Source organism: Nyctibius grandis, chromosome 1, assembly GCF_013368605.1.
Source record: "Nyctibius grandis isolate bNycGra1 chromosome 1, bNycGra1.pri, whole genome shotgun sequence".
NCBI lineage: Eukaryota > Metazoa > Chordata > Aves > Nyctibiiformes > Nyctibiidae > Nyctibius > Nyctibius grandis.
In genome coordinates, this window is record NC_090658.1 from 78,045,376 (window position 1) to 78,061,660 (window position 16,285).

The following is a 16,285-nucleotide window of genomic DNA, read 5'->3' on the forward strand; positions in this document are numbered from 1 at the left end:
GGAACTGCAGCCTTCTCAGAAGGGTCTGTTTCTGCATGTGCGTTGAAAAGAGGGCTCGGACTTCCCGAGGTGACAAAGACCTCCTGAGCTCCTCAGAAAATACTCTGTTTTCCTCTGTCATAGAAAGGATCATCCATCTCCTGTTTCCTGCTGGGGAGAGGAAGGACCTCCTGGAAGGATAAAACTTCATGAGTTCAGGTCCCTGTCTGGGGCAGAGAGTAGGGTTCAGGTGCACCCATAGGGCTTTTCCTGCCATCGCAGCACGGCTGATTTGAGGAGGAAAAGATGGGAGTTCAACCACCCTGAGAGTCAAGACTCAGCCCTCCTCACCCAAGTAGACTACCTATATATGAGGGAATACAGTTTGTAGGCACTGCCAACCACTTTGGCACCCAAGGCATGCGGATTTGCAAGCTCTAGAAGGGGTCAGCCTTGAAAGAAAGAAGGTCACAGAGCTGTCACTCTGCTGTAATACCCAGTTTCTGAAATGGTTGTGGGCATGTTGTCCTGATGTTCCTGCTTACAGCTTGTAGCAGGCCAGGGGGAGCAGGGAGAGGCCCTCAGACAAAGGGATTGCTCTCTTGCTTGACAAGATCTGGAGAGGTTATTTACAGCACACACCCCAGTCCTGTGGTGGTAACCATGCCTGCAGGGCACTGTACCTCATGCCTTGGAGAACCAGGCATTGTTTTAAGCTTGTGTAGAAGGAGGAAGAAGCACAACGAGGAGGACAGAAGGAGAAGGCAGGCAGTATATAGGAGGGGAACAGACTGTGTGGAACAGGACTTGGCATTCATTGTCCTGCAGATTTCAACCATTTCTTGTCCTGATGCCCCATTTTGGAAGAGAGGCTGAAGCAGTGGTGGGACATGTGAGCAGTAAAGATTTTGCTGGCAGAGATGAAGATCAGGTTAGAGTTCATAAACAAGCCTTGCCTCAGACCCTATAGCTCTCACAAGAAAGACTGACTTTTTAACAGGTGTCCTCATCTTCATCCTTCAACCAAGCCTCTTTCTCTGTCAATAGATGTAATGGACCGCTATGATAACTAATTTATTAGTGCTTTTCCTAGCCTTCCCTAATACTTTCCCATTCTTTTCACAAGGCAGCACATTGAAATAAGCAACTTTCACAGTCTTTCTGGGCATTGAGGTTCTATTTCCACTATTGCAGTGGGGAAATGAAAAATAGATTTGGGCAGAAGAGGAGCCAAGTTTAAAAAATAGTCTGCTTAGTCGACCTGAAAAAAGTGTCTACTTCTTTCCCCTTTCACAAATTCCTCATGGATCTTATTTTTTGGTTTTTTAATGGAGTTTAAGAGTAGGAGGCTGCATTTCTCTAGAGGTAATCAGAGAATTTGTGGGTTTTTTAATGTGTTGCCTTTTGGATAGGCAAAAATCTCAACTGCACTAAACAAGCACCTCTGTACTTGCCCCTTCTGCTTCCTGGCTGCACTTGTCACATCAAGACCATTTACATTTTATGTCTAGTGTGACAGCCTCTGTGATGCTATCCACATTGCTGCCTCCAGCCAGGCAGGGCTTTGAGTCTGGGCTCCAGGCAGCTCTGCAGTCCCTGGGGAGGGAATCCTCATCCCTGGAGGAAGCTGGGCCACAAGTGTCAGAGAGCGCATGGTGTGCTGCCCAAGGCTGGAGCCAAGTACACATCAGTGAGCTGGCATATGTGTGTCTACCATCATGGATGGTAGATAAGAAGTTGAGAGAGATGCATACTCAGCAAATAGCACAGATAAGCTCAGGTGGGTTTCTTTGTAAGCAGGAAAGCTCCACTCACAAATGCTGTAGCTCAAAGTTGCATCTCTCGTACCAAGCAAACAATAACTTATTTTAAAAAATAAAATGAAAACAAACAAACAACCCCCCAACAGATATTGATACCCTAGCTTTGTGGGTGTTTTGAAGATAAGGAGTTGTTGGGGTTTTCAGGCCTTAATTTCTAAATGAAGTGGCTTGACTTCCAGATTTTTAAAACTTGTTACTACTTTTGCACAGAAATAACTAGGTTCATATTGTACTCAGTAAGAACAGCATTATGCTTCAAAGGTTGTCTTCCTTTAGGAGCAGCTTTCCTGTTCCCTTCAGTGCACTATCGTGCCTGCCTATGGAATAATCTCCCTGCCTAAGCCCCATATCCCATCCCCGTGCCCTCACCTATGGCTTTTCTTTGGGGCTGTCCATGGAAGTTGGGAATTCTGCTTCTAGATCAAACTGAACAAAACTCACAAATGAACCTGTCTCCATTGTACCTCTCTCTTTTGAGAGCATGCTCTGAGGGCCAACGTGATCCAGCCCCTCTGGAGGACTACACAGTTTTACCTTCTCAACTGTACTAGACAAGGACCAACATGTCTGCGTCTGAGGTATCTTTGAACACGAGCAGTGGCATAGCTCTGGGTTCTTGGAGAATCTGAAATACAGCATTTCTGGGGATGGATAGCAGCTGAACTGTTGTTTCAAGAGTCCTACTTTAAGCATTTGTGTCTGTCTTAGTTTGATCATTGGTCTGAAAGCATGCGGTGGGTTTGAAGGAGCATAATTCTCAGTCCAACAGAAGAAAGCAAGAGAATAAAGTGGCTTAAAACCATCACTGTCCTCACTGGACTTCATGTTTCCCAAAGTAATCTATATAGCTTACTGCTTTGGATGTGGGGATGCTGCCTAGTTACAGTAATGTTTCCTGGAACGTCTTCTGGAAGAGCAGCGTTGCCCAGATCTGTGCTATTTGCACATTTGATGTGCTACATCTAATCAAGCTCCTCAGAGCACTCCAAAGCACTTCCCAGTGTTTTCTTTAGCCACAACCAGAAACTTTACATCCTCTTTTACGTCACAGTAACTCACTACTGCAGCTTTTCTAGGAAAAGTCAAGCAGCATTGGGTTTCTGTCCCCAGTCCATATAGGCAATAGATTTTTATTGTATTGAGCATTAAAGTAGCCATATCCCATGGCATCCTAAGATTATTAGAGGTTTCACTAATAAAGCTGGATGGTGGGAGGTTATTTCATTTTTCTCTTCTCAGAGAATGAAAAGCTAACTGAAAAGCCACCTTTTGGAAATTGGATGCTTCCTTCTTGGTCCAAATGGTAGTTCTAGAAACATCATGAGCACAAACTGATTTCCAAGCAGGTGAAATAGCTGTAGTCTACAGAATAATATTGCTGAGTAGTTTATTCCACAGATTTAAGGATTTTAGCATAAACTTTTAAGGGGTCTAGAAGCATACTGTAAGCAGAATTTCATTTATTATTTACCAAAAAAGTTGAAACTCTCGGGTATTCATTAGGAGCGAGGAGTTGTACAGAGTGTTCAAATATTCTCTCTGTGGTGTAAGAAGTGCAGATACGACAAGCTCCTGCTATCAAAAGAGAAACACTAAAACTTGCAGGATAAGATAAATCTAGATAATAGGTTTGTAAACGTAAATAGGCCTTTGAAGAGGTAAAAAGTATACCTGAAACACTGCTGTTTTTATAAGTCTGACTAATAATCCAATCAATTTTGAAAAAAATATATTTGAAACTCATTTTTAAATTACTTGCACATGTCAAAACCAACAGAATTTCTTTGGCAAGTCCTAGGTGCTGCAGCTGGATATATGAATTCCAGTGAGAAACATGAGGAACATGATTTAGTTTCATATCTGGGTTTTACTGGGAGGGAGAGGAAAGGAGAAAGGAAAAGAAGGGCATTTTCCTGGATTATACTGTGATGAGCAAAACCTGGCTTCACTGACTTTCCAGGGACAAAAAAATGACTATGATTTCAGACAGCAATGTCTCTTTCATGTTCTTTTTTCTCTTTTTTTTTTTAAAAAAAAAAGAGAAGTGAAGAGCTGTTTATGTTTTTCCTCCCCCCTCTCTCTCCTCAGGGTTTTTCTTTCAGCATACCGTTCGTTATCAAGTTTCAGAGTGTGCTTTGCAGCACTGAGTAATGCACTTGATAAAAATACCAAACATTTGATATCTTAGAATAACAATCAGTAGGGAAGGAGCTTTTCTGCTGCTGTTGCTTCCACCCATGTTGTACTTAAAGGGCTACTGCAAAAATAAAAACAAAGAATGCGGTTTGTTTGTGGTTTAGGTACATACAACAGATGAGTTACTGCTAACACTTATTTTTGTAGCCTTTAATATATAAAGGAAGCAAAGCACAGAAGAAATTCTTATCCCAAAACATGAGGTAATTCAGCCAGTTCAAAGACAAGGATATGAAAACGGGGCGCAGTTTTTTGTTCAAAGCACAAATTTAAAAAAAAAAACTAATATTGAGAACACAATGTGAGCAAAATGCCCATTTTTTTTTCTTGTAGCATCTTGAAAACAGCAAGGCCAGAAGGTTTGGGTTGGTGTTGCCTTTGGGCTGGTGATGACTAACAGACCACTAGAACTGTTTTGTAATTTAGTAAAAAAGTAGAATACGTTTGAAAATGTTCCTGTTGGATAATGAGGAACACCCAAAAGTTTGTCCACCCAAAAGTTTGTTCAGTGTGTGGCAAGCTTTTCTGGTTGTTCGTGAGCCTGTGTGACCTAACAACATCAGTTTGCAGTTGATAATACAGGAGAACCTTAACTCCATGCAGAATCTTGATGTCTGCAGAGGACCATCATTACTCTATTTTCATCATTACTCTATTTTCATCATTCTGTGGAGTCCTAACCATGGACCACTTTAGGTGCCATACAAAGTGTTTGGTCCTTCTCATAAAAGATTTAACACCAAAAATACAGTGGGTGAGAATCTAGATGTCAGTGGTCAGGAAAGGCTGTATTTTGCAGATGCTTCTTTCAAAGCATCTTTAAGAATTAAACACAGCCAGGACATGAGGGCACAGAGTAAAAACCAAATCCAAGGATACAGCTAAGTTACCAGCCTAAATGCCATGCAGTGTAAGGGTATTATTCCCACTAGTCAAGGCGTAGAGTAGACCAGTAAATCTGTATTGAAGAAGATGGTTGAATTATTTCTCACAACTAAGTTTACCAAAAATATGGGGTAGAGGGAAAAGAGAAGATCCCTGGGTCCTGAAGGTGGGAAAAGAAAGTTCTTCAAGAGGACACCCCGGGAGAACAGAGTGGAGTAAACCCAGGGAAGGATGGTGTCATGGAAGCCAGTGGGAGGATAAGCTAACAGAAAGAGCAACATCAAGGTGCTGGTTTCTAGATTTGGTCATGGAGGAACTTAAGTGTCCCTCCTAGTTCTCCTGCAGAGCTACTTGGCAGGATCCATTAAGTCAGGGGAGTGAAACCTGCAGATGTTTTTCAGCAGAGGACTGGGGCACGGCTTGCCTACTGGCAAGCCACAAAGCTTGCAGTCAATGTGCGTGCTTTCTCTGCAATTCTTCTGCATGCCTGCAGTGCTAGTCTTACTCTTGGTACTGTTAAAAAGCCAAAAGAATTACTGGAAGAGCTATTTAAACTAAACCTGAGGTTGACTGCAATTAATTTACAGTGAAAAACACTTCAGCAGAGGAATCAAGGGTTGAAGGGGTTGCATAGAAAAGACAAAGTAGCAAAGGGCCTGGCTTCCCTCTTAGAGACAAGCATGATGGCAATAAAACTTTTTACCTTTTGTGAGAGCGAGCTATGGTTCTGCGGTGGAGCTGTTTTGCTTGGTGGTTGACTTGTCTTCTGAGCAGCTTTGTTCTCTTCTGGGTTGGGATGGAACAGTGGAATACGATAGAAACAATACTAACCAGCACAGATCGAGGGAGTGCAGATCATCAGCAGTAGTAAGGTTCTGAACCAGTGCTGAAGGTAATGCTGCTGGACATCCCTGGCAGCCCAAAGTGGCAGAGTTTGTCTTGAAGTCTCTGCAGCATGACCTCACAGAGCACTTCAGGAAAGGCCCACGCTCAGTGTGAGGGTTTCAAAAATTCATTTTAATTTCTCAAATTTTGAATAGTATTTGTTATTTTCTTTAACCACTTCACATAATATATTTCACAGCTACTGTTGTTGGGGAGGGAACATGTCAAATCCTGCCCATTGTGAGTAAGCCAAGAGGGTAACCATTGGAGCAGTTTTACTCATCACTGGATCATAAAACCCTCTGCTGAGAAAGAAAATAATCCAGGTTACCTTGCAGTAGATGAAGAGCTGAAACAGGACTTTGGAGTGGTTTTGTTTTGCTTGTCTGAACCAAAAGAAATGAGTATGATAGAGAAAACAGTATGTATTGTAGATACAGTTACACTCAGGTTAATTTTCCTGTAATTTAATAGTATGGATTTGTCTGCCCTTTACAGGCATGAATAACCGTGAAGTCTTGGAGCAAGTAGAACGTGGTTATCGGATGCCATGTCCTCAGGACTGTCCCATCTCCTTGCATGAGCTTATGATCCATTGCTGGAAAAAAGACCCAGAGGAGCGTCCAACTTTCGAATATTTGCAGGGTTTCCTTGAAGACTACTTCACTGCGACAGAACCCCAGTACCAGCCTGGCGACAACCTGTAAATCCCTGGTCTCCAGACACTGTCATGAATTACCAGGTGTTTCTCACCCTGCCTCACCTGTCCTTCAGCTTCCAACTCCGTGATCGGCTTCTGCAGAGTGCAGCATCTTCCAGCACCGCCGTGCACAGGAGGGGCTGAAGCTGGGAACTTCCGCAGCCCTTGCCTACAACCACTTGTCCTAATAATCTGAATGTCCTTGATGAAAAGGAGAAAAACACTTGTTTTTTTCTTAATCAAAGACTCCGAAACTGCATTGTATTGATGTTACGTAAACTGCAAAACCTCTGTTCATTGTAAATAGTAACTCAGTGCCAATAACTGATCCTAGTGCTTTCCTTTTTTAAAAACGCAAAACCTATGTGATTTTAACTAGTCTCCTCCTGATTCAACTAAAAGTATTCTTTTCCAGAAGTGGCCTCTTTGTCTAAAACATTTTTTTTCATGTTTTAACAAATTAAAAGAAAAAAAATCAGGACAGGTGTTTGGTTTTTTTGCTTTTTTATATATAAAATATATATAATATATATACATACCTGTACATACAGTATATGGGTGCTATTGCAGAGGAAACTCATTTGGAATTGAATTAATCCTGCTGCAGCAGTACCCAGAAAGCGATAATTTTACTGCAGACATGAAAACACTGGTGGGATTCTAAAAGCCAGTGATCTAATTTTTGGCTTTTGCCAAGCATGATTTTTTTAAATTGGATTGCACTTTTTGTTTATGATTATGTACCTGTAGATGGTTGTAACTTTGCTCTTTCAGGAATCATGTGCTGTATTTACAGTAATGTTTCCAATGTTTGACAAGTGTGTGATGATTTGTTCTTGAAATTAAAACGAACATATTTAAAGTGAGAAAACTACACCATCACCGTTTGAACTGGAAAATCGAAACTGCAAGGACTTCTGGTATCAAAACATGTATACTGAAATGTTTCGAAGGGATTTATTCAACAGTGTAACCACATTCAGATGGTCTTAAAATCATAGCATTTTAGCCATGTCCACCTGCTAAACTGTTGGTCATGCAACTAGGATTTTTCTGTTTTATGTGTAACATTTTTGCATTGTAAAAGAAGTGTGTTAAATGTCCTGTACTGCTAATGAAATTACTTTCTCTCTGTCTGCAAGTTCTCCAGTGGAATTACTATGCACTTCTTTACATTTCATGGGGGACGCACAGAACAAAGTATTACCTTTTCAGTTGTCTGTACCAGCCTTGAATTACTTACGTTTAACCAAAAAAAAAATTCCTTTCTATTTCTATTGAGTTTTTAATACTGAGTTGCAAATTTTAAAGTCTTAATTACATTTTGTTATGGTTTATTTGCAAGTTTACATTTTAAGACTGTTTAACTTTCTTAATTTAGTAATTAAAAAAAAAGAGCATTTTACATTTGGATAGTTGTTCTTTTGTTTAAACTGTGGAGGTAATGGTGGAGACGAGATCAAAACTTTTCAAGAAGGGGTGTCATGCCATTTGGGGCATCACATTTCATAGGAGTATGCAGACCTATGGGACATCATTTTCCAAATTATGAAGTCAATAAGTTTTTAAACAGCTGGAGTTCAACTGTAAGGAAGATGGTTGAATGCATAGCTAGTCTCTCATTTCTCTGTTCTACAAGCAGTTTATTCTTTAATAGTTCTGTTGCATTTAATGTGAATGCTTTTACATTTGCAAGTGTTGCAGGAAAATATTTTCTATGTCTTGTATTGCTGTTATTGCTTTAAAATATTGCAGCCAAGTAAGACTTCCTGACAGCTGAAACTTTTTTTTAATTATTTAATACTTAGATTGTGAAGTCGTATTCTGAATATTCATGCATTTTCTAAAGAAAACCTTTTTCCATTCCTGAAAACTAACCCAATAATGAATTGAGAGTCAGAGAACAAATTATCATTGTTGGTTTAATATTTTCTATACAAAACATTGACTGAAAATCCTCTTGCAAAGAAAGGTTCCACACTTAGCCTTTCTTGAAGTGTGAATTTATATGGCAATGTTGCTTGTTACCAGATTTCCATGATAAATTGATTAACGTTTTACATATAGAGTCTAAAAGTAATGTTATGTACATTGTATATTCAATGTTGCTGTACGTATAGCTGTGGAGTACTGAAGAGGCCGTAATTCTTGTTGGACTTTTAGCTTCCTCTTAGTACTTACAAAGCAAATCATGGTCCTCTTTTTTCCACAGCTACCCCCCTGCCTTAAAACGTCATCCACTGACCTGACGACTCCATAGTAGCTCACCAGGCTGGCGAAACCAAAATGTCACGTACTCAGCCCAGTGCTTGGTGGCAAAGCATGGCCATTCTGCCATGTTCCTTCACAGCCTTTGCTGTGCCACAAACTTAAGTGCAGTTTCCATCTGTAATGTGGGATGAGCCTAAAACATTAGTTTTGCCTATGTTTCTCATTGGAAATAAGACTCAGATGGGGCGTTGTTGGGGTTTTATGGCCTTTACTTCTGATTCTTGGGTTTGTCGTTTCTTGTATTGCATTTGGTCTACAAGTACCGTGTTGGTCTCTGCCGCATCTCTGCCTGCAGCTGGCTTGTGTGCAGACTGGTGCCACTGTTGAGTGGCAAATCCAGACCATTTTTCATCGATAGCTCTTCTGCTTCTTTTTCTTAATGTTGGGAGTTTTGTTGTTTGGGTTTTTTAATCTCTCAAATAAAAACATTAGCAAAAATTTAAACAAGGTTGTTAGCATTTTTGCTATAAATTAATAAAAACCTTTTCTTAAGCACTATGTATACACCACAAATAGCTGTGTGGTGACTGTAAAAGTTGAATTGTCAGATTAAAAATCTCCTGTTCTCTCCAATAATTTTTTTAATGTAAGGCTGAATAGATCCCATTCAGATAAAAACAACTGGCCAAACACTACCCCTACCAGCACTCCTGACTCCCCACCGATCCTTGGTGTGGCAGCGAAGTTCCGGAAAAGGTGACCTACCAGCAGCTGAAAGGACTCCGTGGGGTGACCCAGCCAAGCTTAATCCAGTATCAGTCCCAGGATAAATGACAGGCGGAAATGCAACACTACCGCGAAAGGGACGGTTAGTACGATTAATGCCTGTTAATGTATTTCCATGAGAAGGAAATGACGTGAGTCTTGGTGAGTCTTCAAAAATGTCCAAAGTTTGTCAAAGGCACTAACATGATATTCTTTCACTTCTGCAAACAGTGTTCAACTTAGTTCTATCTGATGTTCTGGTTTTGATTTAATTACCACTGTAGAAAAGCAAAGTAAATACAAAATGGAGAAGTGATTAACTGCTAAAATTACAAGAATAATCATAAATGGAAAATCTGTCTCCAGTGCAAGTGTTTCTCCTGAAGCCTCTAGCCTGGAAAGGGCTACCTGCAGACTGAGAGGCAGATTGCTAAATGTATTTGACCTCGCCACATACCTTCAAGGTGAGTAGGAAGTTGCTGAAATTTATTTTAATATGCACCTTCCTTTTCTCAAATGCTGCAATAAAAAATGCTGTGCACTAATGAATGCTACCACATTGTACCCGAGGGGTTTAAGGGCCTCACATGAGGCTGAGCCGAAGCATGCTAGAGCTATTAGAAGATATACAGTAGCTCCTCTTCTAATGTGTAGACAATATTCATTCATCAAAGGAGGCTTTTCCTGTCTAATGGGAAATTACCACAAGCAGTGCAGACAAAAGGATATTTATTTTCTCGAATCGTGTCAGTTTGAGGGTCTGTCTGTCTTTCAAGAATAATTGAAGTCTGTTTGTAGCTCAGAAATCTCATTGTGCTCTGCAGTCTCGGTAAGCAGCGATTATAATTTCCTGTGACTCATACACAGGGCAATTTTATCAATGAAGTGACTCCTGTCAATTGGGCCAGCATTCCCTGCTGTCTTAACTGAAGAAGGCGGCACTTCAATTTCAGATTTTCCTGCACAAACCAAATCAGGGCAGGTGTTTGGGTTTTTGCTTTTCTATATGTAAAATATATATAATATATGTACATACCTGCACATACAGCATATGGGTGGTATTGCAGAGGAAACTCATTTGGAACGGAATGAATCCTGCTGCAGCAGTACCCTTTCAGCAGACAAAGGGAAAGAGGCTCCTTGACAGGATGCCACTGGTGTAGGGTGTCTGTCTCTCCCTCTCAGTGCTTCTGACTTTGTCAGAACTTTTGACAGCTAAAACCAGGTTATTGCTGTCATTATGCATTCACTTTGCATGTTAGAGGGGAAATGCTAGCTTCACTTAAGTCTGTGAGATATTTTCTGTTGACTTTAATACAACCAGTGTTCTTGTGTGTGTGTATATAAATATATCTGTATCTCAAAAAGCAATTAGCACACAAAAACATCTATACCTACACAAACATCAGTCCATCTCCTTGTATTCCTCCCCTGCAGCTGAATGCTTAACAAAAATGAAAGACCAGGATGTGAGCAGATTAGAGGCCAGAATGGTGTTAGCAACAAAAGAGCTGCTTTATTTTTTTTCCCCCCTCCTTTTTTTTTTATTTTTTCCTGGCTCCCACTACTTGATCAATTGTAATCCCTATTCCCAGCCCAGGACAGGAGTGGTAGCAGCAAGCGCTGCTGCCTCAGCCCAGTGATGCTGTCGGTCTCTGGCTGCTGCAAAGAGCGACCTGCAGCTGATCTCAAAGTCAGGGAGGGAAGACATTTCTCCCAAGGGCTTGGCTGCAGTTCAGGGCCTGCAGTGTGAGTATGCAGGAGGGCAGAAAGGGGAGAAGAGTGCCCTGCCAGGAAAAACAGGTCATTAGCTGGTAGGCTGTGCATCGTGTTGTGTAGAGGGAGATCCGAAGGGTGCAGCACCAGCTGTGCTCGCAGCGCCTGTGTTTCCCTGTGGCCGGGGATTTAGATGATCAGATTAGAGCAGGCTGGTGAGCCTCAACTGCAGTTTCTGTTGCCAAGTGTAAATATCTTCCCTGTTATGGGTGGGGGGAAATAAAATACTATATATTCAACGTAAGCAAAAAAAATCACAGGGCTGGTGTGCCTGTGACTGAGAGGCCAGTGTTGCATCTGCCTGACCAGGCCAGATGGGAGTTTGATTGTTCGGCTCATTGTTGGGAATAACTCGGCATTAGGCTCTGTGAATAGCTAAAAGGGCAAAGAGCAAAGAAATGAGATTATCTCCTTCCTCTATGTCCAGGCTAGAGCTTGCTGAGGGCTCCAGTACGCTGTTTTGTGCATCAGCATTTGTTGCTGAGCCCCCACACCCAGAGTCTTGTGAAGTTTGCTCAGCTACTTATTGTCACAGCTTTACACAAAATCCCTGAGCCCTGTACTGGATGGATTTTCATCTGGAAAAATAAAAAAAGGGAAAAAGATGCAGGGAAGCTTTCTGACCATGTTGTAGCTTTACTCGCTGACCCTGGGGCTCACCCTCATGCAGGAGGCCTGCCCAAAATCCCTGGCATCCCCCACGCTTTATTCACCGCCACAGTTCAGGCTCTGGGCTGCCTTCCAGCCCTGCTGCGCTGCTGGATTTCCCCAGCTCGCAGTTGCTGCTTGTACAGGAAGAGTCCCTGGTGTTGGGAAGGGGGTGCGGTGGTCCCAGCACGCCCCTCCTGGCACTGGAGGGGCCGGGGCTGTCCCTGCCGCTGGGCCAGGCTCCCGAAGGGGAGCGTGGATGCCGAAGGGGCCTGTGGCTTCCCTGGAGGCCCCTTTGCCTCCCAGAGCTGCCACGCTCCTGGCCATCAGCAGCAGCTCGGGCATGGCTGTGTGTAGCTGCAAATGGCTCTTGGGGTGACTTGGCAGGGGCTGTGTTGACACAGCCCACAGTCCCCAGCCCTGGTGACGACAGAGAAGCAGATGCTAACTCCAAATCAGGAACCGCTTTGCATCTTAAAGATGGAGGACTAGGTATGTTTGATCATACGAGAACTCAAGTGTTCCCTCACAACCGCATGCCTCCCAAAAGCAGCACAGCCGCCAGCTGAGTTTTGTATATGACCTCATATACATCCAGCGTATAAAACACATACCGAATACTGAGCATTTGCATATGTCACATGCCTTTTGTTCCACTTGGGTGGCCTTCTCCTCCCCTTCCCCCTGCCTCTCGCCCCAGTACTCGCCCACACAGCTCCCCTCACGTTATTCTAGATGTGTCATTTCTGAAGGACTCTGCGTCCCAGTCTCACGGAAAGTGAGGGCTCTGTTAATTGTCAAATGTTGAGTGGGTAATGATCAATGGATGACTAATTGGAAGCAAGGGGGAATAGAATAGGTATTACTTAGCTTCTGCTCTTAATTAAGAGGATGCATAATGCTGTGGGGAAAATCTTAACAAATGGCAGGAGGGTTTTTGTCATTATGCAAGGTTTAATTAGAAGCACTGCACAAGCTAACATTCAGGTACTGTTTTCTTTCCTTTCAGGTGTCTCTCCAGGGCGTGACTGAAAAATGCCAAAGCAAGAGCTTTAAAAAAAAAATAAGTGGAAGATATTTTTGTAGGCAAGTGCCAAGCAATCTGAACAGCAAGACATGGAAGAAAGCCCCAGTTTCCTTTGCAGTACAAAAGCGACAAGGGGCAAGCGAATGCAGAGAACTGGAGCGAGTGTGTTGTGTGCGTTACACTGAGGCAGGTGGGATTAAATGCCCATTGCAATGTCTCCAGGTTAATTCACAGCACCAGTGTTAAAAGTGGAGCAACGTGACAATGCTTTGTGTGAACAGTTAATCATTCGTAAGCAAAAACATTTATGATTTGGTTCTCTGAATACATAGATGCGGTGGGAAACACAAGAAGCGGCACTCGATATTGACATTATCTTCCTAATCAAAAAAGAAATAGTACAGCTCCTGCAGGACTAGAAACCACTTTTTATAAAAAAGCTCCATGTTTGTTGCCTTGCCAATGAGAACATTCATCCTGCACTGGAATATTAATCTGTACTTTCTATGACGGGCCCAATATGACGCATCACATTCTGCCTGTAAATAATGTACAGATGAGATACTAACTTTAAAGAGTTCAGAGTTTTATCCGGCTTTCATGAAGTCAGTAGGAAGATTTCAGAAATATAAAATAGGCCTTCAGAAAGTAATTAGGATGGCCTCAGTTTTGGGGACAGGGGAGGCTTTTGAAATGCTGAAATAAACTTGGATATCTGTTCTCTTTAAGTTTCCTAATCCAAAACCAAGTTAATCGATAGCAGTTTCTACAACTTTGTGGGAGGGTGCTTAGGTTTGGGCTGGACCTCATCTTTGCTTTGAAACCCACTCAGCAGACAGTGCTGTTAACACAGTTAGCAGAGACTGTCTTTCAAGCATTTTTTTTTTCTCTCTCTTTCTCAGGCTGCTAAGAAAGCACATAAACTTCAAAAGAGAGGAACTGCTCCAAGTACCTGCTGGTTTCTGGGGTTTGGCAAGTTAAAAAGGAGACACAGACTGGTCCTTTGGCTGCAGACACCATTAGGTCCATTGGTGTGATTTCTGGACCTGAAAGTGCTCGCACAAGGGCCAGATTTCACAGCGTATTCCCCAGACATCATGTCCTTAGGAGCCCGGCTGCTCTGCACTCCTTTCTTTGGGCCACAAATACCACTTCAAATGAAGATATGTGCAAGTGGTCAGGATGGAAATGACACCAGGAGATCGAATGATGAGTGAGATGATAGATAGCATTAATTCCCAGGGGCAATTCTAGGTGACCAAGTAAAATATATATGGAGCTACTGGAGAGAGCCCAGCAAAGGGCCACAGAGATGATGAAAGGGCTGGAGCATCTGATGTATGAGGAAAGGCTGAGAGAGCTGGGACTGCTCAGACTGGAGAAGAGAAGGTGCAGGGGCATCATACCATGTATATAAATACCTGGAGGGAAGGTGCAAAGAGGACGGAGCCAGGCTCTTTTCAGTGGTGCCCAGTGACAGGACCAGAGGGAATGGGTACACACTGAAACACAGGAGGTTCCCTCTGAACATCAGGAAACACTTTTTTACTGTGAGAGTGACCAAGCACTGGCACAGGTTGCCCAGAGAGGCTGTGGAGTCTCCATCCTTGGAGATATTCAAAACCCAGCTGGTCATGGTCCTGGGTAACCATCTCTAGGTGTCTCTGCTTGAGCAAGGGGGGTGGACTAGATGACCTCCAGCGGTCCTTTCCAACCTCAATCATTCTGTGGTTGTGTGTGTGATTCTGTGTGAAAATGAACAGCCTGAGGCTTTGTGACTTCTCTGTCCAGCCGTGTCCTGGATGCTTCAAATGCATGCCAGCCCCTGGGCACCCCACCAGACAGGGACCCCGGCCAAGCTCTGCTGGGGCAGGCTGGAGTGGGTTACAGCCACAATCACCCTCCTCTGGCCAGCTGGCAGCTGTCTACAGGGGAGGCAGGTGGCCACTGTTGTTTGCTGGGTATTGCAGCCCCAATGTCCAGGGTATGACCGGTGGCTGCTCCACTGTGTGAAGGGAGAGGTGTTTGATGGCTACACAGCACAGGCCTTTAGAAACAAACCCCACAAGTACGGGTACTATGTAATGTCCCCGTGGGAGACTCTGCCCACCAAGTCCCCGTGCCCAGCCATGGCTGCCTGCACTCCCTGGGGAGCTGGTCGATGCACTGCAGACACTATGCAAGTCCTTCACGTAAGCCCCAGGAAGGTCAGGTACTCCTCAGAGTAGCTCTCCTTCCCTTCTCCGATCCTGCCTACATTCACCAATGCCCTGATTTTGGCTCCTGTGTGGCCTTGAGCCCTCACCTCCCTTCCCCACTGTGGCGCACAGGCTGCATCAGGGCCATCACTGCTCCCAGGTGGGAGGCTGGCGGGGAGGCCAGTGAACTGGGAAGCTGCTAGAGCCAGGTTTACCATGACTCAGGGCTCACGCAGCCCTGCTGAAAATGCCGGCTGTCGGGTGTTCATAGCACAAAACATCTGTGCAACAGAGCCATCACTTGAGTTCCAAACCAGAGGGATTAAACCTTGAGCTGACTCAAACGGTTGTGGTTGTAATGCAGCCTCTCTGGCCACAAGCACTGACCGCCCATCGTGTCTGGGTCTGTCTGGGACCCGCTGGCAGAGCAGGGACTACCCGGGCAGTCTGGAGGCAGCGAAGGACAACTCTGGGACGTCCCAAAAGGGAGGCTTGGCATCCTGCTGGCCCATGCCTTGGTGGAGGAGGGAAGGAGGGAGGGAAGGAGAGGGTCAGGGCCATCAGTGGGATGGCAGGGCTGACGTGGGGTTTCTCCAGGAGGAAGGTAAGCTCAGGCTGTGGGGTGTCACTGCACTGCCACCGATACAATCGTGTTTAGTGCTCGGCTTGGGGGCACGCACTGCTCCCAGCCACTTGACTTTTCCCTCCAGAAATGTGGGCAGTCACTCCCTGACAAGAGGAAATAAGTGCTTGGGTCACGGCTTCGCCTCATGACCACGAAGTGGGGCTGGCGGAGCAGCAGGTGCCCAGAGAGGGCCTGTTCCGGCAGAACACCGAGCAGGCAGCTCCCTCCTCCACCCCCAGTGCCACGGGAAGGAGAAGCAGAGGCACTGCCCGAGTGAGGGCCTTGGGGGTGGTTTAGACGTCCCCACGCACACAGGCTGGCCGATCAAGCGTTAAGTCAGCATGCGGCGGCAGGCCATGGACGCCCAGAGGATGAAGAGCCGTGCGCAAGTTGCAGCCAAGTCAGACTCCTCCTAGAGCTAAACTAAGAAAATGTAGGGTAAAGATCAGGAAGAGCTTCTTGGCAGGGAGCTGTGCAGAGCGGGGGGTCAGGAAAGCGGTGTAGGCTGGGACGCGCAGCTGCGTCCAGCGGGTGCACTGGGGGCCGCTGATGTGGAGCCTGGCACTG

The 16,285-nt window shown here is 44.3% G+C and overlaps 1 protein-coding gene across 7 annotated transcripts in view; it reads left to right on the plus strand.

The window, feature by feature from the left end:
* Positions 1-9,135, plus strand: part of FYN (FYN proto-oncogene, Src family tyrosine kinase) — a 150,155-nt gene extending 141,020 nt beyond the window's left edge. For all 7 annotated transcript variants that reach the window (XM_068404295.1, XM_068404735.1, XM_068404827.1 and 4 more), the window contains one exon: positions 6,267-9,135. In XM_068404295.1, the coding sequence (XP_068260396.1) occupies positions 6,267-6,475 (209 nt within the window). In that variant the 3' untranslated portion in view covers positions 6,476-9,135. The remainder of the gene's footprint in view (positions 1-6,266) is intronic.
* The last annotated feature ends 7,150 nt before the right edge of the window (positions 9,136-16,285 follow it).